Here is a 26,285-nt window from a genome sequence, read left to right on the forward strand (position 1 = left end):
TAGTAGTACTCAAACATTTACTGTTGTGAAAAGTTATAAATTTCATGAAGTAAACATACAATATTATATTGAAATTTGTATGTAAATTATAATATTTCTGTGATAAAAGATGCATAACAAATAAAAGATGTGAGGCTGGTGCTTGAGGTGATTTAAAGATTTCTTTCCAGTGTTTTACATTAAAAAAATCTGATGTCAAAATGTGCATCAAACACTCATGAAATCACAGATTAATATTGCAATTACATCCGCCAACCACTCTACACGTGTGTTGGGTTGTTTTTCTTTTAATCATTGCAGCACAGAGCAGAGCAGCAGCTAGAGAAAAGGATGAAACCGAGTAGGATGTAGAAGAGGTTGGTGGTCCAGAAGGCAAACAGGTAGAGGGTCTTGTTGCAGTAGGTATCCATGCTGGATATTGTGTTGTTGTAGTTGGGTTCATAGATGGAGTAAATCCACACATTACCTAAAAAGAAGCCAAAGAGAATAATTACTTTTCACGGAAGTGAACCTATTTTCTGTCCAATGGTAACTCTTCTTCTAGCTCTGCTTTGGTCTCCACCAACTCCAGAGGGAAATATTTGGCTCTTTAGTTGCTAAATGCTCGACCGTGTTCACCAGTTAGTCGCTAACCTTGCTGTTTGGTTGCAGGTAGAATGCAGTGCGTTTATCAAAGTTGAGAGAGTGAACAATTAAAGTTGCATATCACAAAACCAAAATAATGGGCTGAAAGACGCTAAAGACACCATTGCTACATTGTTTAGATAAAAAAAAATACAAATTACAACAGCTTTAAACAACAGCTATGTCAGTTAGAGACACTTGTGTCAAGGAACTGGCCATTTATAGTAAATAGTTATACAGTTTGGTTTTGCGGACAAGGCCATAAAACGAAAGGCTAAAAGAAGCTAAAAAGTTGTAGGCAACATCTTTCACGTCACACAGTGTCCTTTGACTGAGTAGTATTGATTAGTGGAGCTTTAACTGCCTGTGTTAGTGCAATGATCTGTGGGATCTTAAGGGACCCCTTTTCTATCATGGAGTAAACTGACGAACCCTCACTAAGTGACATATTTCATGGATATTTAACATTATATTCAATGTATAACAATAAAAGTACAACTGATAAACTGTACAATTAACCCAAATGGTGAATGCAATAACTGCTACTGTAATAGACCAACTGTACATATATATTGTTTTTAAATGTTGTCTCACACCCCTTAAAATCAAGAAGGCCTTGTGACGCTTTAGTGACCCCTAGTGGGGGATTGGGACCCCCAGGTTGGGAACCAGTGGGTCATTTGACTACAGTTCCAGTTTTTATAGCTTACCAGCGATGAACCAGCAGAAGAAGAAGAGAGACACTAAGCAGCCCCAGCCCTTGCTCTGATTCCCAAAGTTGGCGCAGCAGGGCAGGATGGAGAGCACATTCAGCGCCAGGGAGACGATTCCCATCACCAGCAGATAGATGGGGATGTAGGGCTGCCTCGGGCAGTCATGTTGGTACATTGCTCCTGTAGGACACAAGGTGTATCACTTCACCTGCTTTATGTACTTCATTTTATTGACAGCAATCCACAATTGAAACAGCTTCACTTACCTACTACTAGCTGAGCAATGGGCATTAAACCCATAATCACCTGGGTACATCCTGAGGGAAGACAGACAGGATGTTTTATATATATATGTGGTGAGTTTGATTTAATATAAATACAAGTGTGCATGACCTTTCCACATCACTATCTCTCACCTATTATTACTCCTGGAGGTTTAGGAGGGGTGCGGATGCTTTGATATACGTCACTCTCTGCCATTGTGTATGATAAATCTAGGAGAAGAGAGACACGTCAGCAGTCTGTATGCTCAAATCTGATGGGACATTTCACAAGAAGTCTTCATTCAAACTATAGTGGTGAAATTGCTCCACTAACGTACGTACTGTAGCCTTCTTCCTCTATCAGCAAGAATAGTTAGCATGGATCTAATATGACTAAAAAAGCTTAAAAAAAAGAAAAAGAAACAGGTTTTACATTGTTTTTTTCAGCTGAAAATCAAAGACACAAATACACCAAAATAAATATTATTTAAGTTTAAAGAAAAATCTGCACATGTAAAAAAATCACAACCATAAGAGTCATGTTCTACCTTTCTGTGTGTGAGAGTGTCTCCTCGGTGTAGCTCCTCCCTGACGGCTATGGATGTATTGACATCTGAAGAGTAGAGACAGTTCACTTGAGGCGTGATAAAGACTTCATGTGACGTGTGGTCTCAACTTCCTGTTTTGTTTTGTTTTCAGTTTCTGTATTATGTAAACTCCCATGATTCCGCATTTATCTTTTTATAGTTTTCATAGACTCTATATCCTGTTTTTACTAATCAATCCCATTGTTTTATGTCTTCTTACAACTTAAAAGGGGAAGTATGCTCATTTTCAGGTTCATACTTGTGTTTTGGGTTTCTACTAGAACATGTTTACATGCTTTAGCAGCACAATTACTCATATTGCCATTACTAATGTCAATGATCCGCATTGTAAACATTAAGGCCCTGCACACGAACGTTGGCCAATTTCGGGCAGTCGGTGTGCGTCTGTCGCCCCTAGTTTTTGCCTTGCGTCGCGCACTGTCGGCACTAGTCTGCCCGTGTTGGAGGCTTTTTGGCCGATTCAGCATGTTGAATCTGCAGCGGAGCCCGTCGGTGAGAAAAGTCGCTCTGATTGGCTGTTTTGGCACGAGAAGAGAAACGGAAGTGCACTTGCAAGTACGACTCGGTTTCCTTTGTTCGTACCACAGAGCCGCTCATAGATTCAGATCGTTTGCGAACGTCACATCACTACTTTGCAAAGGTAGTTCTCAAACTGTGGGCAGTATGTTCTAATGAGCCTGCATGTGACATAGAAAGGGGAGCCAAATCTGAATGGCCTGTTGAATAACGTTTTCTGATCTGGCCCACAAAAAACTGATTGGGTTGTCTTATTTCACAGTCTGTGGGTTGGTAGGCACTCCAGATACCTAAATGTATGTTCACAAGCACTGAGAGTTTTTCATGATATGTCCCCTTTAAATCTTTTTGGGGAAGGTAGCTCAACAGAATTCAACTTCCCACTTTCTTTAAAGCTCTCCTTTATCCATAAAAGTACTATATATAAAAGGGAAATTTGACTTAAATAAGCTTAACTGGTGACATATTTTTATTGCTTGCAAGGGAATGCATCACACTAAAATGAGTTTCGTCAACAACACTGGACTTTCATCCAGGAAACCGCTGTTTGTGTCCCGTGCATCAAGTTTCACTTTTAGTCATCTGTTTGTTTGTGTCTCGTGTTCACATCAAGTCACATTTTGACTTTACAAAAGTAGTGATTTTAAACCCAACCATGATGTTTTTTCTTTAACCTAACTAGGTGGTTTTGTTACTTGATATATAAGCAAGTGTTTTTGTTTCATTCACAACGTTAAGCATGTGTTTATTGCGACTGGAAAGTGACACAAAGGGATCCGACAAAGCGAAATTATCCAAATATAGAGTCTTCTTATCTCTGTGTGAATCCAGATCTGTTTGCTCAACTGCAAGACTCAAGACAGAGCAGTCGGAGATAAGAGTGAGTTTACTGGGGCAGTTTTTCAAAACAGTGCAAAGTAAACAAAACCAAACAAAGCTCCTATGTGGACTATGTGGCAAAGAAAGAGGGAAACGAGGTAGATATATAACCTACTGGGTGACTACTGAGGGAATGAGAGGCAGGTGGGAGTGGGAGGTAAATCACAGCTGAGCATGAGGAAGGGACAGAGAGTTAAAAAGTCCTAATTACAAGCTGGGAAGAAGAAAATTGGAATAGCAATATTTATTTATTTGCTCTATGTTGCCTGAAACTATTTTCTTATGTTGGATCTGCTGCTCTGTAACTGATAAACATATTATGAGGCCTGTTTGGGTGGATGTCCTTTTGCACTCATCATCTACTGAGTGGAATCACCTGCTCTGAAGTTTCCAGGTTTTAACATCAGCAGCTTTCACTTTTATGTAGATGTTGCATTTCCTTCATCGTGGTTCCTATAGTTCAAGCTAATAGACAGACGACATAATGATTTCGCCTTTTGCTATATAATAGAGCTATTTTAGTTTTATGAAGAGACAACTTCCTCTTATTTCTCTCTATCTTATTAACCTGAGTGTTGTTCTACATGAGGCAAAGCACGTCTTGTGGTCGGTTTGTAAGAAATAACTTCTCAACAGAAATACATTTCCTGTTTCTTAGAGTTCCCATACATCACATTTCCACAATACTTTCTCTTTTAATTGATTTTTCAGGTGACAAAATACTACATATCTTTGATTGAATAACGGTTAACATGCTATATGTAATCTTAATAGTTGGTAGTCATCATAGTTTAGTGTTGTGATTAAATGTTACATAGTGGAGATCAAAAAGGGAAACATCAAAAATGTTGGTTCCCCCTGGAAACATACCACTGCATTAGGTATCATAAAGTATTTTATACATGCTAAAGATGTTTAAGAAATCATTGTCTATTGAAGTGCATGATGGGGAAGATATGAGTGGTTAAACTTGACTGTGTTTCCTGAAACAAATTATCAACAAACGTGAGCATTAAAGTAAAAAAATAAAGTAACAACAATGCCAAATTAACTCATAAAGAACAGACATTTTATCATATTATCCTGTACTCTGTATCACGTTTAAGCCCAACTCCTGGTTCAACATGTATCTCATGTATCTTTTGGACAGAAAGTGACTGAAAATTCCTACAAACAGGAGGTAGAAAAGGCTCAGCATTGAGGAGAAAACTTACAGTGTTAAAATCTACAGCATCGTGGAGTTAAGCATGTATCTAAACGAAGGCTGGCAACTAGAAGTGCCACTACGAGACATGATAGGTGTTTAGATGAGGCATATTAGTCTTGCGTTGCAGTGTATGAACCATTAATATTAACAGCTCATGGTGTGCAGCCTCATGAGATGCGTCCCGTCACCTCATTGGTTCGTTTGTCTCTAGATGTCGTCGTCTGCGTCGGCTCTGCCACACAGGAAGAAGCAGACGAGGACGCAGCAGCCGCCGACCAGGAACAGACCCAGCAGGATGTAGACTAACGTGGTGGTCCAGAAGGCAAACAGGTAGAGTGTCCTGTCGCAGTACGGATCCGTATTTGTTGTGTTCTTGTTGTAGTTGGGCTGGTAAATAGAGTATATCCACACATTACCTAGACAAAAAAAGAAACACAATCAATCACAAACAATCCGACTTCTTTTTGCAACCAGAGGAGTCGCCCCCTGCTGGCTATTAGAAAGAATGCAAGTTTAAGACACTTCAGCATTGGCTTCACTTTTCAGACCCGGAGGGATGAATACATTTTTTCTTTCCTTTTTTCAATATTTTTTTTTTTTTTTTAGTGCTGATAGAGAGATCACATGACATGAGAAGTGCCGCAACAGTGTCATTTATTTAAGAAGAAATCCAAGTGAAATTCAGCCCAAATTATGCATCAAATTATGTATACTGAGCTTAATTGGACTGGTTACTTAAGCTGTGATGTTTAGAGGACTGAAGGATAACAGGCTGAGCCCTGTGTTTCCTTTCCATAGCATCACTGAGGTTGTACAATTTTAAAAAAATTATTTTACATGTTCACCTAAGAGGTTTGTTGTAGTTTTGTTTTAAATGGTTTTCAGAGTGTGTTTGCTGGTTTAGTTTCAGTTTTTCAGAAACGGTTAGTTTTAGTTTAGTTTCAGTTTTTCAGAAAGCGTTAGTAATAGTTTTTATATATTTAGTTTAGTAGTAGTAGTAGCAGTTTAGTCCATTTTTCAGGAGTGATATCATAACTAAAAAAAATCTAAAGCTGAAATGAATTTACGTTCATTTTTACTCGTTTTTTTTACCCAGGCAATATCGTTTGTTTAGTTTTTCTTAAAGGATATAGTTCTTATTTAGTTTAGTCAGTTTACTAAAATATTTTTCATTGCTTATTTTCGTTTTAGTTTCAGATTTAGTGTACTATAATAACCCTGGTGTGTAGCTGTGTCAATTTAAAAAGGGAGGAGATCTCTAGCAGACATAGATGGACATCTAGTGGCCAACACATGTTACTACAACTTCATGAGGCAAATTGCAGTCTGGAGAACATCCAGGTAGGAGGAAGGTATGTAAGACATAACACCTGCTGTAACAAAAATAATAACAGAATGGAGGCAAAGAATTATCATTCCTCAATTGAGTCGATTATTTTCTTGTAACAGGACACCTTGTAGTGAGTAATGACACGTACACCTCAGCCATTTATCAGAGAAAAAAGTAGGCTGTGTGAAAATCCTTATCTATTGTTTAAAAGTTAGATAAGTTTCACCGGGGAGACTAACATAACATCACATGGCTGGATATCTGAGTGTCGCTGCTATGGTTACCTCGGTGTTTATTAGTACATCTAGTTTTAAGCATCCTAACAGACAATTGAAACAGGCACCTGCCAACCAGAAACAATCGCAAACAAGTATTTCCCTTTACCATGGTAAAACATCAAATAGGCTCGATGTCACTTGCACTATCTTTGGTCGTGTGTCCCTCCTTAGAGCTCATTCGTCAGCCCTCCGCCGTTTAAACTCACCAGCAATAAACCAGCAGGAGAGGAAGAAAGTTATCAACGAGTTCCAGGCCGTGCAGAGTCGACTGATCGGGCTGGAGGTGCCGTCTTCGGGAGTTTTGGTGCAGGGCAGGCAGGAGAGCACCCCCAGCATCAGGCCAAAGACTCCCACCACTATCAGATAGATGGGGATGTAGTGCTGTCGCGGACAGTCATCCAGATGTACCGCACCTGTTGGGCACAACAGGAGATACTGAAATGCTGAATACTGAATTTAAAATATTATAACATTTAAGTGAAACAAACAACATGAATAAAATGTTAATGTGAACTGCTCACTCACCGATTGCGATCTGAGCGATGGGCATGACACAAAAAAAAATCTTTGAACATCCTGTAAGAAGAAAGCATGAATTTAGATGAAAGCACAGACACGTACAGCTTCTTTTCTGTTCTTAATCTAAGCAAAATCAATCTATGACAGGAATGAATCAGTTGATCTCACCTAGTACCGGTGTTGGCGGTGTAGGAGGGTTGCGGATGTGTTGGATAAGGCCACTGTTTGACATTATCAGTAATGAGAACTCTGACCTACGGAGGAAGATTAAGAACTGTTAAAAGTCTGCACGCTGAAAGCTGACGTCATCATCAGCCAGACGACAAGAAGATAACAAAGTGTAAACAAAGGTTTTAAGAGGAATGTAAACATAAGATGACGAGATTTTGCTTTTAATGAATTAATCTAAGTTGACTTCACCCATTTGTAAACAGTCAAAGACTCCTTTTTGGATTGCACTTCATTTCTCATAATGCAACTGGAAATCATCTGTCATTAGACCCCTGATGCCTCTTAAATGCTCACGCTGCTTTCAAACGCCACACCTAGGCTGCATTCCAAATCACATACTTTTTGCCCTTACAAAAGTATGTACTGTTGCACGCAGTATGCATACGATTGTGACACAATACTTCCCCTCAGAGTCACTAAGATATTATATGTTTGCACAGTTAGAGTGGTACTCCTTATCTGTGTTAAACACAAGTTGAAGACATAGTGAGTTTTTAAGGACCGGGAACAAAGCACAGACACCTCATACATGCATGTGGCTGCTCATTACAGTGATTTAATCAAGGGTCAGTACCAGCCTAAATTCAATTTAGTTTTCATGCAACTCCTAAGTGTCCAGCACAGACTGTAAATATGATTACATCAAATGTAGTGGCATGAACAGGGGCGGAGCAGGATGGTGATTTCTGGGGCTCCAGCCCCGAATGTTTTCTCAAAAGCCTCGAATCTTTTAGGTTTTTAAAAAAAACTTCTATGTTGTGTCATTTCACCTCCGTCTCTCATATACTGACATTTATGTTAAATGCATTCAAACAGCCCCGATGGAGCTGACCATGGATGTATAAAGAGAACAGAGCTAAGGGGGGGGGGGGGGAGCTCAGAGCTAGCGACGGACTTGGAGAAGTTAGCGGAAGGATACACGTGTGACTACGTCCAGTTCACAAAATAAGGTGTTAACAAATGGAACTAAGTCGTTCCTTCGAGTTAGTAACCTGAGGGAACGAGTTACTTCATAGTGCACTTCTTCTGTTTTAATGTAGTATTTAGTGCACAGGCTGTTGTTTCCTGTTGTTGCTGTTGCTATTATAGGCTGTTGGTCAGACTGGCTTTCTTGGGAATGCAGTCAAACCTCTTGGCTGTTAATTGAAAGGCTATTCTTCCTTCACACATGCATTGTATGTGTGTGAACATAAACTTTGTCTTGAATGCACACTGTGCGCCATTCATGTCCTGGGGCAAAGCAAGATGTTGTAAGCAGTCAGGGCTCAGCCAAACCTGGGGGGAGTTTTTTTTTTCCCCATTTCCGGCAGCTATCAGGGGCTGGGACGATACACTTATATCTCCAGATTCAATACTATCACGATACTTAGGTGCCGATTCGATATGTACTCTACAAGAATTGCGATTCAACATTACAATTTATTGCGATTTTTGTTAACTTTTTTAACACTAGACCATGGGAAAAAGTTGAATCATACACTTCTAGGGACTTTTACTTTGGAAAATATCTAAATTGATGCAGTAAAAATGTTTGATTTTCAGCATGTATGTAATCAGAGATGTCCTGAAGTCAAATATAAATTATTACTAAGTCGTTCCCTCAAGTTAGTAACTCGTTTCGAGGGAACGAGTTACTTCATAGCGCACTTCTTCCAATCATTCCTGACAGTCCATGCATTGCTAATGTACTTCGGTAAAGTTGGAAATATTCAATAACTTCAGTATTTTGCAGTGTAGTACCACCAAAATCACTTCACACATCAATGGTCTCTTCCCTATTATACTTATTAAACTAATTAAGACATTTTGATAGCACTACACTTTATAAAAGTGAAGTTATTGAATATTTTCCCATTAAAAATTCACCAAAATTATGCAAAAGCACATTTTTCCAAACTAAGTGTTGTAGTACAACCATGAGGAGATCATTGGTGTGTGAAGTAATGTTGATGGTACTACACTGTATAATAGTGAAGTTATTGAACATTTTAATAGCATCTCTTTTCGGCATTGCACTTTGTAGACAGTCCCTGACCACTCGTCTCACAGCCGGCTGCACATAGAGACCATTGTTATGTGTCCAGCTCGGAGGATGGCTCGTTGTGATTTAAATTAGGCTGTAGCTCGTTGTCTACCTTACTACGGTTAGAAAGAGCCGTCGTTTGTGTTTTAACAACATTTTGTTTATGAGTTATTGAGCCAGGAAGTTTGAATCTGTCAACATCTTTCCAACTTTACCAAAGTACATCATCTAGGGGGGCATCGTACATCAGCAATGCGTGGACTGTCAGGAATGATTGGAAGAAGTGCACTATGAATGGGCTCCGTAGAAATGTCTTTATTCTTTGATTTTTGGGTTGCTGGAAAAAAATGAATAATGCCTGACAATGACTGATATATTTGACTTCAGAACATCTCTGACTACATACATGCTTAAAATCAAACATTTTTATTGTATCAATTTTGATATTTTTAAAGTATTTTAAAGTAATTTTAAAGTAGAAGTGCCTAAAAGTGTATGATCTAGTGTTAAAATAGTTAACAAAAATCTTTACACAAAATGAGTTACTATATTTGGTACAAACAAAAGTTTTTAAGTCTGACGAACTCCTGTTTGGTCTTCTACTTTCAACATCTACAAATATTAAAACGAAATACCTATTTGGAATATTGAGTGTAGCTGCTAGAAAAGCAATTACTAAGAAATGGCTTTAATCAGATACACCATCATTGGAGAACTGGTATGATGTAATTTATGAAATATTTGTAATGGAAAGAATTACTTTCTCAACGAGGCTTCAAGAAACTAAATTTGAGGAAATTTGGAAGGAGTGAAAAGAGTATATTTCCCCAAAATGACCTTCTTTTGTTAAATTTTTCTTTTTTTCTAAATGTAATTTTTTTTTAATTATTATTATTATTTATTTTATCTTATTTCACATGAAAAGCACCCTCATATTCTATTTGTGTGTTCTATAATTTCATTGTAAAAAGTGGAAAAGTTGGTTCACTTCATATTTGTATCTAATTAAGTATGTTTATGTAAATATCTGAGTAAAATCAAATAAAGGAAAAACAAAATAAAAAAAAAAAAGTTAACAAAAATCGAAATAAATTGTAATATTGAATCGCAATTCTTGTAGAATACATATCGAATCGGCACCCGAGTATCGTGATAGTATTGAATGAGGAGATAGGTGTATTGTCCCAACCCTGCTAGCTGCCAGAAATGGGAAGAAAAAAAAAACTTCCCCCCCCAGGTTTGGGCTGAGCCCTGACAGCTTTACAACATCTTGCTCTGCCCCTGGACATGGCATGGCGCACAGTGTGCATTCAAAACACAGTTTGCACACATACAATACATGTGTGAAGAAAGAATAGCCTTTCAATTAACAGCCAAGAGACTGCATTCCCAAGAAAGCCAGTCTGACCAATAACAGCCTATAATAATAGCAACAGCAGCAACAGGAAACAACTCATTAAATGCAACATTAAAACAGAAGGAAATGAGGCACATTTAGGAGAAGAACTAGACAAAAAAAAAAGCTCCACTTCAGTTCCAAAAAGCAAGTTGCAACACATGTATGAGACTTTGGCACATGCAAAACAAATGTTGTCAAACCAGAACAGATAGCAGCGGCCTCGCCTTATGCTGGATTTTAAGCTGAATGTTGTGCGCCTCGCCTCGTCCATCAAACACACCGACATAAAGCTGACTTCTGGTGTCTGAACACGGCTTTGAACTACAACTAGAACCGCGCAGAGTGTGGAAGTAGTGGTTTAATGCGTGAAAAGTAGTAGTTTAGCTCTCACTCACCTGTAGTGGAGTTAGGTAACCTTCCAGCTGTGTGCTACTATGACATTGACAGACTCCTCGTGAGATGCCAAACCTCCACCTCTCGGGAGCGCGCATTCCCAGAGCGGCGGTCACGCGGTCAGCTGATCACCTTTACCAAAGAGAAGTTTATTCAAATGTGCTATTAGTGTACTTATTTTAAACTTAAAATAAGAGAGTATACTTTCAGCTTATTGTTTATTTGTTTAGTGTTTATATATTCTGCACAATTTAAGACTATACAACATAACAAAATAAATAAATGAATAATATACAGTGCAGGAAGAGGCACAAAAAAAACCACTGGGCTTATCTGAAGCCTCCACCTAGAGACAAGATTAATATAAAGAAATAATATGACTACATAATAGTGATAACAAACAATTAGGAGAAGATATATAACAACAATAACAATACAGTAAATATATCAAAAAAGACAAGTGTGTGTGTGTGTTGTGTGGAAGTGTATGGTTAGTGTTTGTGAGGAGGATATTGATTTAAATATCTACAATGATTTCTGGGTAATTGTAACCAAACAACATTGTGAGTCGGAAAAAATTAAAAACATAAAAACAGATACATGGACAACATGGGGAAAAGCAATTACAAAACAGCAATTAAATAATAACCCTTTAAGCGACTTTTGAAACATTTGACAGATGAACAGTTTATTGATAGATGTGAAAAGCTACTCCATAATTTGGTTCCCCTAAATCTTATGGAAAATTGACCTCTACTAGTGAGGAATTTAGGAGGATGAAGACCTAGAGACTGACGGGTTGAGTAAGTTTAGTTTTTATATGTACTTGTGAGAGACATACTTAAGTATATTTAGCTTATACAGTCAAGTATATAGTAAAGCATACCTGGCTTAGACTTGTACTTAATCTTTTGATCGAGATATACTTAAGAAAAGTATAATTAAGTATTCTTGCCTTATAGGCCTAAGTAAAGGTTTACTTGGCTTGTAGTTATGTTTACTTTTTGATAGAGTAGCCTATTAAAGTGTGTGAGCGTTTTTGAGCTAATATTTTGATATGAATTTACTTCAATTCAGCAAGAATTGGCATGTGAGAAATCACAAAACATCAAGTCAAATAGCAAAAGGAGCAAGTCTTTTTATGTAATACATAAATCCTTGGCTAAGTACTATAAGTTAAAGTATACAAAGTGTACTTTCATAATCTAAAAAGTGAGCTACACGTATATACAAGTGTACTTGCAGTATAAAAAGCTATTAAACTGAGAGTACTTTAAACTAACAGTATACCTATTCACTTGTAGTATATTTTAATTGCAGTACAAAATACAACTTAGATGTAAACAAGTTGTGTAATCAAAGTTGACTGTTTTTACACTTAAAATTATACTTTTATAAACTAAAAAGCGGGCCAATTTAGTCCGAAGAGGTATTGAATTCATTTACCTACAATATACAGAATATAAAAGTGTTCAAGTTACAATTTTGGTTTAAAATAAAGTGAAATGAGGGAGTAAACCAATGTGCAAATTCCACATGTGCACCACTGATATTTCTTCACCAACATGGATCTGTCATCCATATACTAAAAGTCACATTTATGATAAAAATGTGGATGTTTAGAGCAGTGATAAGATAATTAAAGGGGATAACATAAAAAAATCATACATGTCTGTTAGACCAAACTATGTTTATTGTTTCTGACTTTTATGTAAGCTTTACTTTTACTTTCTTGTGAAATACTGCATATTTAAAAGCATTTAAAAGATATTTAAATGAAACAATCTGAGAGGGACTTTTTTGTTATTATTATTTTATTTAACTGCTCAACCTCATGTCTACACTAAGGCCATGTGATGAGGTGTCACAAGGGAGCAGTCACAAGCTTGGGAAAGGTTGGGAAATACCAACAACTGAGGCCAAACATGGTGCTTTAAACATGACTTTCAGAAGCAGCACTCAAATATAGCAGGCGCAGGATAAGCAAATACTGTGAGGAGAGATAAAGGCTGAAAGAGCCTTTTATCGTAACTTTGTATAGTTTGCATTGGAACAGAGGTGTGGCCACATGCAGTGGTGGCTATGCAGGATCACTTTCCTGAGTGGTATCAGCTGCTGTAATGTTCTCAATAATCTCCATATAATCAAATAGGTAGAAAATATGGAAAATATTTTGTAAATGTTCATGCTCTTTTTTGTCTTATTTTTCTCTTTTTACTGTGAGTGTGATTTTAAGGTTAGACAAACACAATATCTATTGATTCTTGGGCTGCTTGCAATGAAAACTTCAAACCGAAAACATTTCCATCTACGCTCAAACATTCACTATTAGGGTGCACTTCAATAGTGCACATTGTCTGACTACTGATTTGAGCCTTTTAGTCTAATCAGGTGAAGACAAGTAGCCATCTGAATTCAGCAAAATTGATTGTGCAGGAATGCAAACCTGCTGTGTTGCAACAATCTCTCTGAGCTGAATGCTAAAGTTAAAGCGTTCCTTAAATATGTCTTTAAAATGTGCAGTCCTCTATAAGAATAATTTTAAAGGGACATATCATGCTAATTTTCAGGTCCTTACTTGTATTTTGGGTTTCTACTAGAACACGTTTACATGCTTTAATGTTCAACAAAACACATTTTTCTCATAGTGTCTGTCTGAATATACCTGTATTTCACCCTCTGTCCGTTTTTAGAGCCTGTCTCTTTAAGATGAGCCTACATGTGACATAGGAAGGGGATCCAAATCTGAATGGTTTGTTGAATCACATGTTTTATGATCTAGGCAACTTATAATAAACTGACTGGGTTGTCTTATTTCACAGTTTGTGGGTTGGTAGGATCTCCAGATACCCAAATGTATGTGCACAAGCACTGAAAAAGAAAGTGTTTCATGATATGTCCATGATATGTACCTCAACATAATTCAACTTTCCACTTTCTTTAACTCTCTCCTTTATCCATTAAAGTATTATATATAAAAGGGAAATCTTTAACATTTTTTTGCTGCTTGCAGGGAATGCATCACACTAAAATTAGTTGGGTCAGAGCTGCTCAGGTAGATAATATGCAGTAAGATGAAATCTATCATGTATGGATGAAATTATCCAAATATAGAGTCTTCTTATCTCTGTGTGAATCCAGATCTGACTGCTCAACTGCAAGACTCAAGACAGAGCAGTCGGAGATAAGAATGAGTTTATTTGGGCAGTTTTTCAAATCAGTGCAAAATAAACAAAACCAAACAAATGTCAGACAGGTAAAAACAAAGAGGGGCTAAGGTGTGTGCTCCACAACAGACAATGTGGCAAAGAAAGAGGGAAACGAGGTAGATATATAACCTACTGAGTGACTAATGAGGGAATGAGAGGCAGGTGGGAGTGGGAGGTAAATCACAGCTGAGCATGCGGAAGGGACGGAGAGTTAAAAAGTCCTAATTACAAGCTGGGAAGAAGAAAATTGGAATAGCAATATTTATTTATTTGCTCTATGTTGCCTGAAACTATTTTCTTGTGTTGGATCTGCTGCTTTGTAACTGATAAATATATTATGAGGCCTGTTTGGGTGGATGTCCTTTTGCACTCATCATCTACTGAGTGGAATCACCTGCTCTGACGTTTCCAGGTTTTAACATCAGCAGCTTTCACTCTTATATAGATGTTGCATTTCCTTCATCATGGTTCCTATAGTTCAAGCTAATAGACAACATCATGATTTCCCCTTTTGATTACTTGGTGAGATCAGCGATACAAGTGTTGAGTGTTGCTCTAGATGAGGTAAAGCACGTCTTGTGGTCGGTTTGAGCTTTTCTTAACAGAAATACATTTCCTGTTTCTTAGAGTTCCCATACATCACATTTCCACATCATTTTCTCTTTTAATTGATGTTTCAGGTGACAAAATACGACATATCTTTGATTGAATAACGGTTAACATGCTGTATGTAATCTTAATAGTTGGTAGTCATCAAAGTTTAGTGTTGTGATTAAATGTTACATAGTGGAGCTCAAAAAGGGAAACATCAATAATGTTGGTTCTCCCTGGAAACATACCACTGCATTAGGTATCATAAAGTACTTTATACATGCTCATGATGTATAAGAAATCATTTTCTATTAAAGTGCATGATGGGGAAGATGTGGAGTATGATTGGTTAAACTTTACTGTGTTTCCTGACACAAATTATCAACAAACATGAGCATTAAAGTAAAAAAAAAAAAGTAAGAACAATGCCAAATTAACTCATAAAGAACAGACATTTTATCATATTATCCTGTACTCTGTATCAAGTTTAAGCCCAACTCCTGGTTCAACATGTATCTCATGTATCGTTTGGACAGGAAGTGAGAGAAAATTCCTACAAACAGGAGCTAGAAAAGGCTCAGCATTGACGAAAGACTTACAGTGTTAAAACCTACAGCATCGTGGAGTTAAGCATGTATCAAAACGAAGGCTGTGCAACTAGAAGTGCCACTACGAGACATGATAGGTGTTTTTGATGAGGCATATTAGTCTTGCGTTGCAGTGTATGAACCATTCACTAGCAAGGACCACACACTCTACAAGGTAGGATTTAATGATTTTATTGAACGAAAACACACATGATGCTTGTGGTTTGTCGGATGCGGTTTGGGGAGCTTCAATTGAGGATCCTCCGTAGCGCCCGGGCACGACGGACCCCCTCAAGGACCCTACGAAGAGATGAGGAGAAGAGGAGAGAAGAATGGGATGGGAGGGAGGGGAGCGGAATACAATGGCGTGGTCCTGCTCCCGAAATTATGCTGTTAGCTTCAATTAATATTAACAGCTCATGGTGTGCAGCCTCATGAGATGCGTCCCATCACCTCATTGGTGCGTTGGTCTCTAGTTGTCACACAGGTAGTTTTTGACGATGATGTAGCAGACGATGATCAGGACCAGACCCACCACGATGCAGATACTGATGGTGAGCCAGAGGGCAAACATATAGACTAACTTGTCGCAGTACGGATCCACGTTTGTTGTGTTCTTGTTGTAGTTGGGCTGGTAAATAGGGAATATCCACTCATTACCTAGACAAAAAAGACACACAAGAGAATAAATACATTGTGTAACTATTTAATGCAATTCACAGACATGATTTACCCTATAGCCTATACAGTATATAAATGTATTCAACTTAATAAAATATTGTAAAATTTGGTCTGTTGTTAAAAAAAAAAAAAAATTTCTGTGTTTTCATGTGTCATCTTCAGTGCATACAGTTTGACTCCTGTTTTGGTTGTTAACGCTAAAATGTCCACTAACCGTATATTTTCAACTTTCAGAAGTCAGCAGCCATTTCTTGTTTTGAACAGTTTTTGAAGAGATGATGACAGCCTGCTACGACCATATACTGTATATAAGAAGTGGTTGTAGTCACTGTAACGTCACCCATTGGTTTGTGGACTACGGTTTGAAGACTTGAGTTTGGCACTTTTGCCGTCGCCATCTTGTTTTTTTTGCAACCAGAAGTGATACGAGAGGGTGGAACTTTCATGAACTGAAAACACACTGTGAAAGGGTTCAAGTTGAAGACTATGTCTCTAGCAGATATAGATGAACATCTAGTGGCCAACACATGTTACTACAACTTCATGAGGCAAATTGCAGTCTGGAGAGAACATTCAGGTGGGAGGAAGGTATGTAAGATACAACACCTGCTGTAACACAAATAATAACAGAATGGAGGCAAAGAATTAGCTTCACCGGGCAGACTAACACAACATCACATGGCTGGATTAAACAATAAAACAATCTGAGAGGGATTGTTTTTTTATTTTTATTTAACTGCTCAACCTCATGTCCACACTAACGCCATGTGATGAGGTGTCACAAGGGAGCGGTCACAAGCTGAAGAGTTTGGGAAATACCAACAAATGAGGCCAAACATGGTGCTTTAAAGTGGCAGTAGGCAGTATATTTTTGGCGTATTGTAATTCAAGTGTTCTGAAAGAAAACTGGACTTCTGCACCTCATCTTGGCTCTGTTTTCAGGCTTTACATGACGGGAGACTTTGACCAATCACAGGTCATTTCAGAGAGAGAGCATTCCTATTGGCTGTGCTCCGGTCATGTGACCGGAACTTGGCGTTCCTTCACCAGATTTCACAATGGCGGTGGCGTCACAAACTTTCTCATTTTACAGCTAAACCATGCACTACAAGATGATTCTGAAAACATTTGAGTAACATTGTAAATATTACATCGTAATATTGATTCATATTTGATCAGTGCTGCCTAGTTTGTCTGTTTGGTCGGAGTTCGCGAGTGATTGACAGCCGGCTCTCATAGACGGCAGCTGGACAGCAGACCTCAGATCAGCTCTTACTGCTTGTTTTCCTCCGGTAAGTGAAATCTTGCAGATGACGTTAGGAGCACCGGAGGACACAGCGGCACATCATTTTTTTCAGGTTTCCAGTTTTATGTACTACTGTCACGATATAGTGACCGTTTTATAAAAATGACATGTATGTGACATAGGAAGGGGATCCGAATCTGAATGGCTTGTTGAATCACATGTTTTATGATCTAGGCAGCTTACAATAAACTGACTGGGTTGTCTTATTTCACGGTTTGTGGGTTGGTAGGCACTCCAGATACCCAAATGGATGTGCACAAGCACTGAAAAAGAAAGTTTTTCATGATATGTCCCCTTTAAATCTTTTTGGGAAGGTATACATAATTCAACTTTCCACTTTCTTTAACTCTCTCCTTTATCCATTAAATTATTATATATAAAAGGGGAATCTGACTTAAATAAACTGAACTTTTAACATATTTTTGCTGCTTGCAGGGAATGCATCACACTAAAATGAGTTGGGTCAGAGCTGCTCAGGCAGATAATATGCAGTAAGGTGAAATCTATTACGTATGGATGAAATCCAGATCTGTTTGCGCAAGACACAGAGTAGTTTAAGATAATTATACATTTACTTTAGCAGTTTTTCAAATCAGTGCAAAGTAAGCTAAAACCAAGAAAGGTCAGACAGGTGTAAACAAAAAGGGGCTATGGTGTGTGCTCCACAACAGACAATGTGGCAAAGAAAGAGGGGAAGGAGGCGGATTTATTACCTGTGACTAATGAAGGAATGAGAGGCAGGTGGGAGTGGGAGGTGAATGCTTCGAAGCTTCGACCATTGCCATGGTATTCAACTTCCAAATCACTATTTGAATGCTTTATTTTTGAATCATTTTTTTTAATATGTTATAATAATGTATAAATCCCAAAATAGCCCATGAAAATAGGAATAATCCCACAACATTATTCATTAGTCTTATTCAGCACTAATTATTAGTAGTTATTCTCATACAGATATCGCTGTTTGTTGTGTGTAGAGGTGCGTGTGTGTGTACAGTATAGTGGTACTGCCCTGGGCACTGAAACAGGGGAGATGGAGATGGAGACAGACAGCGCTGCAAAGCTTCGAATAGCTTTGAATATGTCTCACCGGAGCTTCAAAGCCCCAAAAAATGGTATTCGGGACAGCCCTATTTCCACCATTTAAAACCAAGAAGGCCTCGTGTCCCCCGTGCAGCTATGTCGACCCTTCATGTGGGCCAGGACTACCAGTTTGGCAACCAGTGGGTCATAAATGTAATATAATGATTAAACAAGCTAAAAAAAAAAAAACAGTTGGGTTTTAAATTGTTATTTTTCAGCTGAATATCTATGAAACAAATGCACTAAAACTAAGATTATTTACATTTCAAGAGAAATCTGTTATTGTTAAGTCCTTTCTGTGTGTGAGAGTGTCTCCTCGGTGTATCTCCTCCCTGACGGCTATGGATGTATTGATATCTGAAGGGTAGAGACAGTTCACTTGATGCTTGTTTTTAATTTCTGTCTTATATAAACTCACTCAACCTCACTATGGTCCTCAGACCCCCCCAGCACTTGTTTTTTCTAGTTCTCTCTCTAATGTCTATTTTATCCATCCATCCTATCTGTCTATTCAAGGTTGCGGGGGGTGCTGGAGCAGATCCCAGCTGACATTGGGTGAAGGCGGTGTACACCCTGGACAGGTCGCCAGACTATCACAGGGCTGACACATTCACGCTCACATTCACACCTACGGGCAATTTAGAGTCAACAATTAACCTAACCTGCGTGTCTTTGGACTGTGGGAGGAAACCGGAGAACCCGGAGAGAACCCACACTAACACAGGGAGAACATGCAAACTCCACACAGAAGGACCCCAAACCGGGTTTGAACCTGCAACCCTCTTGCTGTGAGGCGACAGTGCCAACCACTGCACCACCATGCAGCCCATATCTATTTTATATTACTGTGAGAACATCGCCTTCAAACAACTGGATTGACTCAAGTTTCTCGCCAAAAACTTAATTTTACGAGATTACATTTGAACTGAAACATGATACAGCGTGTGTATGTAACTGTGGGAAAGCATCAATACAAAGGAACCGATAATAACAGAGACATGAGATTCCAAGAAATTGGACAATTAAGAACCAGTTCTTTCTCTATTCCCATCCCTAGCGTTTTCCTGCCAATTTTATCCACAACTGCCAACAATTTACCTGCATTTGGCGGTTGGCGGATGCTTATTTCAGACCCTGCCTACGTTGTATAATATTTCGGTAGTTCAACCTTTAACAATAGGCCTATATCATTTTAGAAACTCCATTATAGGTTTTCTGTGTAAAATTTGAATCTGAAAAGTAGCTGTCAGATAAATGTAGTGGGGTAAAAATTGCAATATTTCCCTGTGAAATGTGGAGTAGAAGTATAAGACTTTGCTTAAAACTGAGATACTCAAGTAAAGTACAAGTATATCAAAATTGAGTAAATGTAATTCTTTCCACCACGGATATTTCTTCACCAACATGGGTTGAAAAAAAACAAAAGTTCATGATAAAAATGTGGAAGTTTAGAGTAGTGATTCCCAACCTGGGGTCAAGATAATTTAAGGGGATAGCATAATATATCATACATGTCTATGTTTATTTATTTGTTTTAATCTTATAAGCTTTACTTTTACTTCCTTGTGAAATACTACACATTTTCCCCTTTGGGGAGCATCTAAAAGCTCTTTCAATTAAAGTCAAGTCAATTGTATCTGTATAGCCCAATATCACAGATCACAAGTTTGCCTCAGAGGGCTTTACAATCTGTACAGCATACGACACCCTCTGTCCTTTACAGTGCTGCCCTCTCATCGGATGAGGAAGAAACCTCAGTAAGAGCAACAGAGGAGAGATCCCTCTTCTAGGACGGACAGACGTGCAATAGATGTCGTGTGTACAGAGTATAATGAAAATACAACATAGACAATCCATATGACAAAATAAAAAATACACCTATAATGTGAACATACAGTACATGAAAAGATGGATCTAGGAGATGTCCCGGCGTCGCTAAATAGATAGAACCTGAGCAACACGGCATCCTCTCCACCATGTAACCTAGAGAGGGGACAAGATTTTTGTTTTTAGTTCACAGTTGCTTTGGTAATGTAAACATATGTTTCCCATACCAATAAGCCCCTTTGGACTGAATTAAACAATAAAACAATCTGAGAGGGATTGTTTTTTTATTTTTATTTAACTGCTCAACCTCATGTCCACACTAACGCCATGTGATGAGGTGTCACAAGGGAGCGGTCACAAGCTGAAGAGTTTGGGAAATACCAACAAATGAGGCCAAACATGGTGCTTTAAAGTGGCAGTAGGCAGTATATTTTTGGCGTATTGTAATTCAAGTGTTCTGAGAGAAAACTGGACTTCTGCACCTCATCTTGGCTCTGTTTTCAGGCTTTACATGACGGGAGACTTTGACCAATCACAGGTCATTTCAGAGAGAGAGCATTCCTATTGGCTGTGCTCCGGTCATGTGACCGGAACTTGGCGTTCCTTCACCAGATTTCACAATGGCGGTGGCGTCACAAACTTTCTCATTTTACAGCTAAACCATGCACTACAAGATGATTCTGAAAACATTTGAGTAACATTGTAAATATTACATCGTAATATTGATTCATATTTGATCAGTGCTGCCTAGTTTGTCTGTTTGGTCAGAGTTCGCGAGTGATTGACAGCCGGCTCTCATAGACGGCAGCTGGACAGGCAGGACCTCAGATCAGCTCTTACTGCTTGTTTTCCTCCGGTAAGTGAAATCTTGCAGATGACGTTAGGAGCACCGGAGGACACAGCGGCACATCATTTTTTTCAGGTTTCCAGTTTCATGTACTACTGTCACGATATAGTGACCGTTTTATAAAAATGACATGTATGTGACATAGGAAGGGGATCCGAATCTGAATGGCTTGTTGAATCACATGTTTTATGATCTAGGCAGCTTACAATAAACTGACTGGGTTGTCTTATTTCACGGTTTGTGGGTTGGTAGGCACTCCAGATACCCAAATGGATGTGCACAAGCACTGAAAAAGAAAGTTTTTCATGATATGTCCCCTTTAAATCTTTTTGGGAAGGTATACATAATTCAACTTTCCACTTTCTTTAACTCTCTCCTTTATCCATTAAATTATTATATATAAAAGGGGAATCTGACTTAAATAAACTGAACTTTTAACATATTTTTGCTGCTTGCAGGGAATGCATCACACTAAAATGAGTTGGGTCAGAGCTGCTCAGGCAGATAATATGCAGTAAGGTGAAATCTATTACGTATGGATGAAATCCAGATCTGTTTGCGCAAGACACAGAGCAGTTTGAGATAATTATACGTTTACTTTAGCAGTTTTTCAAATCAGTGCAAAGTAAGCTAAAACCAAGAAAGGTCAGACAGGTGTAAACAAAAAGGGGCTAAGGTGTGTGCTCCACAACAGACAATGTGGCAAAGACAGAGGGGAAGGAGGCGGATTTATTACCTGTGACTAATGAAGGAATGAGAGGCAGGTGGGAGTGGGAGGTGAATGCTTCGAAGCTTCGACCATTGCCATGGTATTCAACTTCCAAATCACTATTTGAATGCTTTATTTTTGAATCATTTTTTTTAATATGTAATAATAATGTATAAATCCCAAAATAGCCCATGAAAATAGGAATAATCCCACAACATTATTCATTATTCTTATTCAGCACTAATTATTAGTAGTTATTCTCATACAGATATCGCTGTTTGTTGTGTGTAGAGGTGCGTGTGTGTGTACAGTATAGTGGTACTGCCCCGGGCACTGAAACAGGGGAGATGGAGATGGAGACAGACAGCGCTGCAAAGCTTCGAATAGCTTTGAATATTTCTCACCAGAGCTTCAAAGCCCAAAAAATGGTATTCGGGACAGCCCTATTTCCACCATTTAAAACCAAGAAGGCCTCGTGGCCCCCGTGCAGCTATGTCGACCCTTCATGTGGGCCAGGACTACCAGTTTGGTAACCAGTGGGTCATAAATGTAATATAATGACTAAACAAGCTAAAAAAACAAACAGTAGGGTTTTAAATTGTTTTTTTTCAGCTGAATATCCATGAAAGAAATGCACTAAAACTAAAATGATTTAAGTTTAAAGAGAAATCTGCACATGTAAAAAATCACAAAGTCCTTTCTGTGTGTGAGAGTGTCTCCTCGGTGTATCTCCTCCCTGACGGCTATGGATGTATTGACATCTGAAGAGTAGAGACAGTTCACTTGATGCTTGTTTTCAATTTCTGTCTTATATAAACTCCAATGATTCCGCATTTATCTTTTAGTACTTTTCATAGACTCTAAGATAAAGTACTTTATACATGCTCATGATGTATAAGAAATCATTTTCTATTAAAGTGCATGATGGGGAAGATGTGGAGTATGATTGGTTAGACTTTACTGTGTTTCCTGACACAAATAATCAACAAACATGAGCATTAAAGTAAAAAAAAAAAAGTAAGAACAATGCCAAATTAACTCATAAAGAACAGACATTTTATCATACCGTTAACTTTTATTAATGATACCATTAAAGTCAGAGAGAGAAGGAAAGTCTGACTGTCAGCAACAAACACCTTTTACATCATTTATCCTCATTTCCATTCAGTCACATGAGGCTGATAATTCCTGAACATCGGGTTTGATATGAGTTACATCATTTACATTTTCCCTCAAACATTCAGCCTAATACACAATGTCCAGTGTCATATTCTGGGTTATTAAATAATGAATTCACAATCAGAATATCAATAAATACAGATGCTAATAATGAATAAATAATATAAAGGTACTGTGCCAGTAGAGATGGTTCCTGGTCCTCTAAGCAGGACTCAGTCCACAGTAGAAATACGGACTGCAGCTGTTATTCATGTGCAGGTGTTTGTTAAACAGGTAACAGGCTACAGAGAGAAACACTGCTGCTCTGCCACTGAGAATAACTGTGTGTCTTTATTAGTATTAGTACAGTTCAGACACAAACTCCATCTAAAGTCTCTACAGCTGTTAAAACCGACTGACAGCTGATCCAGCTGTGATCAGAAACAGACATCGATTCACGTGATACTTCAGAGGAAACAACATCTCATTTCTCTTAAAATGTATTTCCTCGTATCCTCTCTCCTCGCATGGTTTCCTTAAAGTCGCAAGTGAGGGAAACGGGGATGCAATTAAGAGCTTTGGGATGCACCCATATTTCCTCGTTTCCTCCAAGGCCAATTGCAGCACAACCACAGCTTCAGTTACACTGCGCATGTGTTATACCCCATACGCCAAGACCCATGACCAAGTCTCCTTTCCATAGGCCTTAGTTTCCTCTCTCCTCCATGCTTCCCTGGTGGAAGGGACTAAGACACAAGGAAAAGACGCAAGTGAGGGAAACGTGGATGCAATTGAGAGCTTTGGTATGCACCCAATGTCAAAGAGGCTGATCTTTGGTCGTGTGTCCCTCCTGTGAGCTCACTCGTCAGCCCACCGCCATTTAAACTCACCAGAAATAAACCAGGAGAAGAGGAAGAGGCAGATCAAAAATTTCCAGGCCGCGCAGAGTGGAATGATCGGGTCGGAGATGCGGTCTTCGGGCTTTGTTGCGCTAAACAGGCAGAAGAGCATCGACAGCACCAGGCCAAAGACTCCCACCACTATCAGATAGATGGGGATGTAGGGCTGCCGGGGACAGTCATCCAGATATATCACACCTGTTGGACACATGGGGGACAACAGGAGATATGTCCTATTTAATCTATTTAATCTATCCACCAGAGCAGAAAAATACTGAATTTAAAATACTATAACATTTAAGTGAAACAAACCACAAGAATAAAATGTGAATCGCTCACTCACCGATTGCAATCTGAGCGATGGCTATGGCCCAAAAAAAGCACTCTGACCATCCTGCAAGAAGAAAGCATGAATTTAGATGAAAGCACAGACACGTACAGCCTCTTTTCTGTTCTTAATCTAAGCAAAAGCAAACTATGACAGGAATGATTCAGTTGATCTCACCTAGTACCGGTTTTTGGGGGTTGAGGAGGGTCTTGGATGTGTCGAATAAATCTGCCGTTTGACATGATCAGTAATGAGGACTCTGACCTACAGAGGAAGATTAAGAACTGAGACAAATATAGACTGAAGTTGTCCACATTGTTAAAAGTCTGCATGCTGAAAGCTGACGTCTTCATCAGCCAGACGACAAGAAGAAAACAAAGGTTTTAAGAGGAATGTAAACATAAGATGACGAGATTTTGCTTTTACTGAATTAATCTAAGTTGACTTCACCCATTCGTAAACAGTCAAAGACTCCTTTTTGGATAACACTTCATTTCCCATAATGCAACTGGAAAGCATCTGTCATTAGACCCCTGATGCCTCTTGAATGCTCACTTCTTTCAAACGCCACACCTAGGCTGCATTCCAAATCACATACTTTTTGCCCTTACAAAGTACGTACTTGTTGCATGAAGTATGCATACGATTGTGACACACTACTTCCCCTCAGAGTCACTAAGATGTTATATGTTTGCACAGATACAGCAGTACTCCTAATTTGTGTTAAACACAAGTTGAAGACATAGTGAGTTTTTAAGGACCGGGAACAAAGCACAGACACCCCATACATGCATGTGGCTGCTCATTACAGTGATTTAATCAAGGGTTAGTCCCAGCCTAAATTCAATTAGTTTTTAGTGTCCAGCACAGACTGAAAATATGATTACATCGGATGTAGTGACATGAACAGGGGCGGAGCAGGATGGTGGTTTCTGGGCTCCAGCCGCAAATGTTTTCTCAAAAGCCCAGAATCTTTTAGGTTTTTAAAAAAACCTCCTATGTTGTGTCATTTCCCCGCCGTATCTCTGACTCAGTTAAACATTCCCACTGTGAACTCTACTCCAGCATGGTATAACAAAAGTATGTTTCAAGATTAGTAGTGACGTTTACACCTCTGTTATGTAATGTTAAAGGTGCTAAATGCAAAATTGGGAGCATTTCTAATGCCTCCGCACGGCTCTCAACATGGCAACAGTGCTGACAGAGATAACCGTGTCAACATGAGGCTGTAGCTCGTTGTCTACCTTACTACGGTTAGAAAGAGCCGTCATTTCTGTTTTAAGAATGTTTCGTTTATGAGTTATTGATCCGGGAAGTTCGAATCTGTCAATATCTTTACAACTTTACCGAAGTTAGTTTTTCTGCAGTCATGCCGTCTTCCCTGAGACACACTCTTTTATTGTTTCGAAAAACTACGTACTGATCCATGTCCATCACCTTCAGTTACACAGCACCGTCCTCATACGCGCTCTTACGCAACTTCCGGACGCAGAATATTAGAAAACGGCTGTTTTTTTCGTTTCTGTCTTTTAGTGACTTAATTTTTTGTTTTTAGAAATAGAAAAAGAAAATCAATCCGCTTTTTAAGTTTAGTTCATCCCTTTTTGACCCTGATAAAGAAAAACATCTTGTATTTCAATTTTAATTTTTGTATTTTAAAATGAAAATCAAATAAACACTCATTTTTTTTATTTTAATATCCTTTTGTGAAAGGAAAATCAAATGACCAAACGATACACTGTCCGCCCCGCCCCGCTAACACACCAACATATGAAAGTAGTGATTTAATGCGTGAAAAGTAGTTGTTTAGCTCTCAGACACTCACCTGTAGTGGAGTCAGTTTACCTTCCCGCTGTGTGCTGCTGTGACTCTGACAGGCTCCTTGTGACATGCCAAACCTCCACCTCTCGGGAGTGCCCATTCCCAGAGTGACGTTCACACGGTCAGCTGATAGTAAAATTAACTGTTGTGTTCTAACAAGTATATACAAGTATAATTGCAGTATAAAAAACTATTAACCTGAGAGTACTTTAAAGTGTACTTTTATGAACTAAAAAGTGGGCTACAAGTATATAAC

At 38.6% G+C, this 26,285-nt stretch overlaps 1 protein-coding gene and 1 long non-coding RNA gene across 7 annotated transcripts; one reads left to right on the plus strand and one right to left on the minus strand.

Moving 5' to 3' along the window:
* LOC119481526 (transmembrane protein 272-like) lies at positions 1–26,108 on the minus strand. 6 transcript variants are annotated; one of them, XR_005205207.1, is made up of 9 exons: positions 26,034–26,108; positions 7,106–7,191; positions 6,944–6,994; positions 6,625–6,831; positions 4,999–5,226; positions 1,754–1,831; positions 1,604–1,654; positions 1,335–1,517; positions 1–466 (listed from the first exon to the last, which is right to left on the minus strand). XR_005205207.1 is itself a non-coding variant. In XM_037758577.1 (6 exons), exons 3-6 carry the CDS (start codon positions 1,815–1,817, stop codon positions 288–290), a joined length of 477 nt encoding a protein of 158 aa, XP_037614505.1. In that variant the 5' UTR covers positions 1,818–1,831; positions 2,149–2,213; positions 3,420–3,658; the 3' UTR covers positions 1–287. The 6 variants fall into 6 exon arrangements, 5 of the variants coding, with proteins under 5 accessions (XP_037614505.1, XP_037614507.1, XP_037614506.1 ...); XM_037758577.1 differs by lacking the exons at positions 4,999–5,226; positions 6,625–6,831; positions 6,944–6,994; positions 7,106–7,191; positions 26,034–26,108 and adding exons at positions 2,149–2,213; positions 3,420–3,658; XM_037758579.1 differs by lacking the exons at positions 4,999–5,226; positions 6,625–6,831; positions 6,944–6,994; positions 7,106–7,191; positions 26,034–26,108 and adding an exon at positions 22,520–22,588.
* LOC119481527 lies at positions 4,061–4,318 on the plus strand. Its single transcript, XR_005205208.1, has 2 exons — positions 4,061–4,201; positions 4,240–4,318. It is a non-coding gene; the product is annotated as an uncharacterized LOC119481527 (long non-coding RNA).
* Positions 26,109–26,285: the final 177 nt, after the last annotated feature.

Source organism: Sebastes umbrosus, chromosome 22, assembly GCF_015220745.1.
Source record: "Sebastes umbrosus isolate fSebUmb1 chromosome 22, fSebUmb1.pri, whole genome shotgun sequence".
Lineage (NCBI taxonomy): Eukaryota > Metazoa > Chordata > Actinopteri > Perciformes > Sebastidae > Sebastes > Sebastes umbrosus.

Coding starts and splice junctions, on each gene's coding strand:
- LOC119481526 (XM_037758574.1), bottom strand. CDS start 7,169: ATGTCAAACAGTGGCCTTATCCAACACATCCGCAACCCTCCTACACCG. Junction 6,832..6,943: donor CATCGCTCAGATCGCAATCG/GTGAGTGAGCAG, acceptor TGTGCCCAACAG/GTGCGGTACATCTGGATGAC. Junction 5,227..6,624: donor CTCCTGCTGGTTTATTGCTG/GTGAGTTTAAAC, acceptor TTTTTTGTCTAG/GTAATGTGTGGATATACTCT.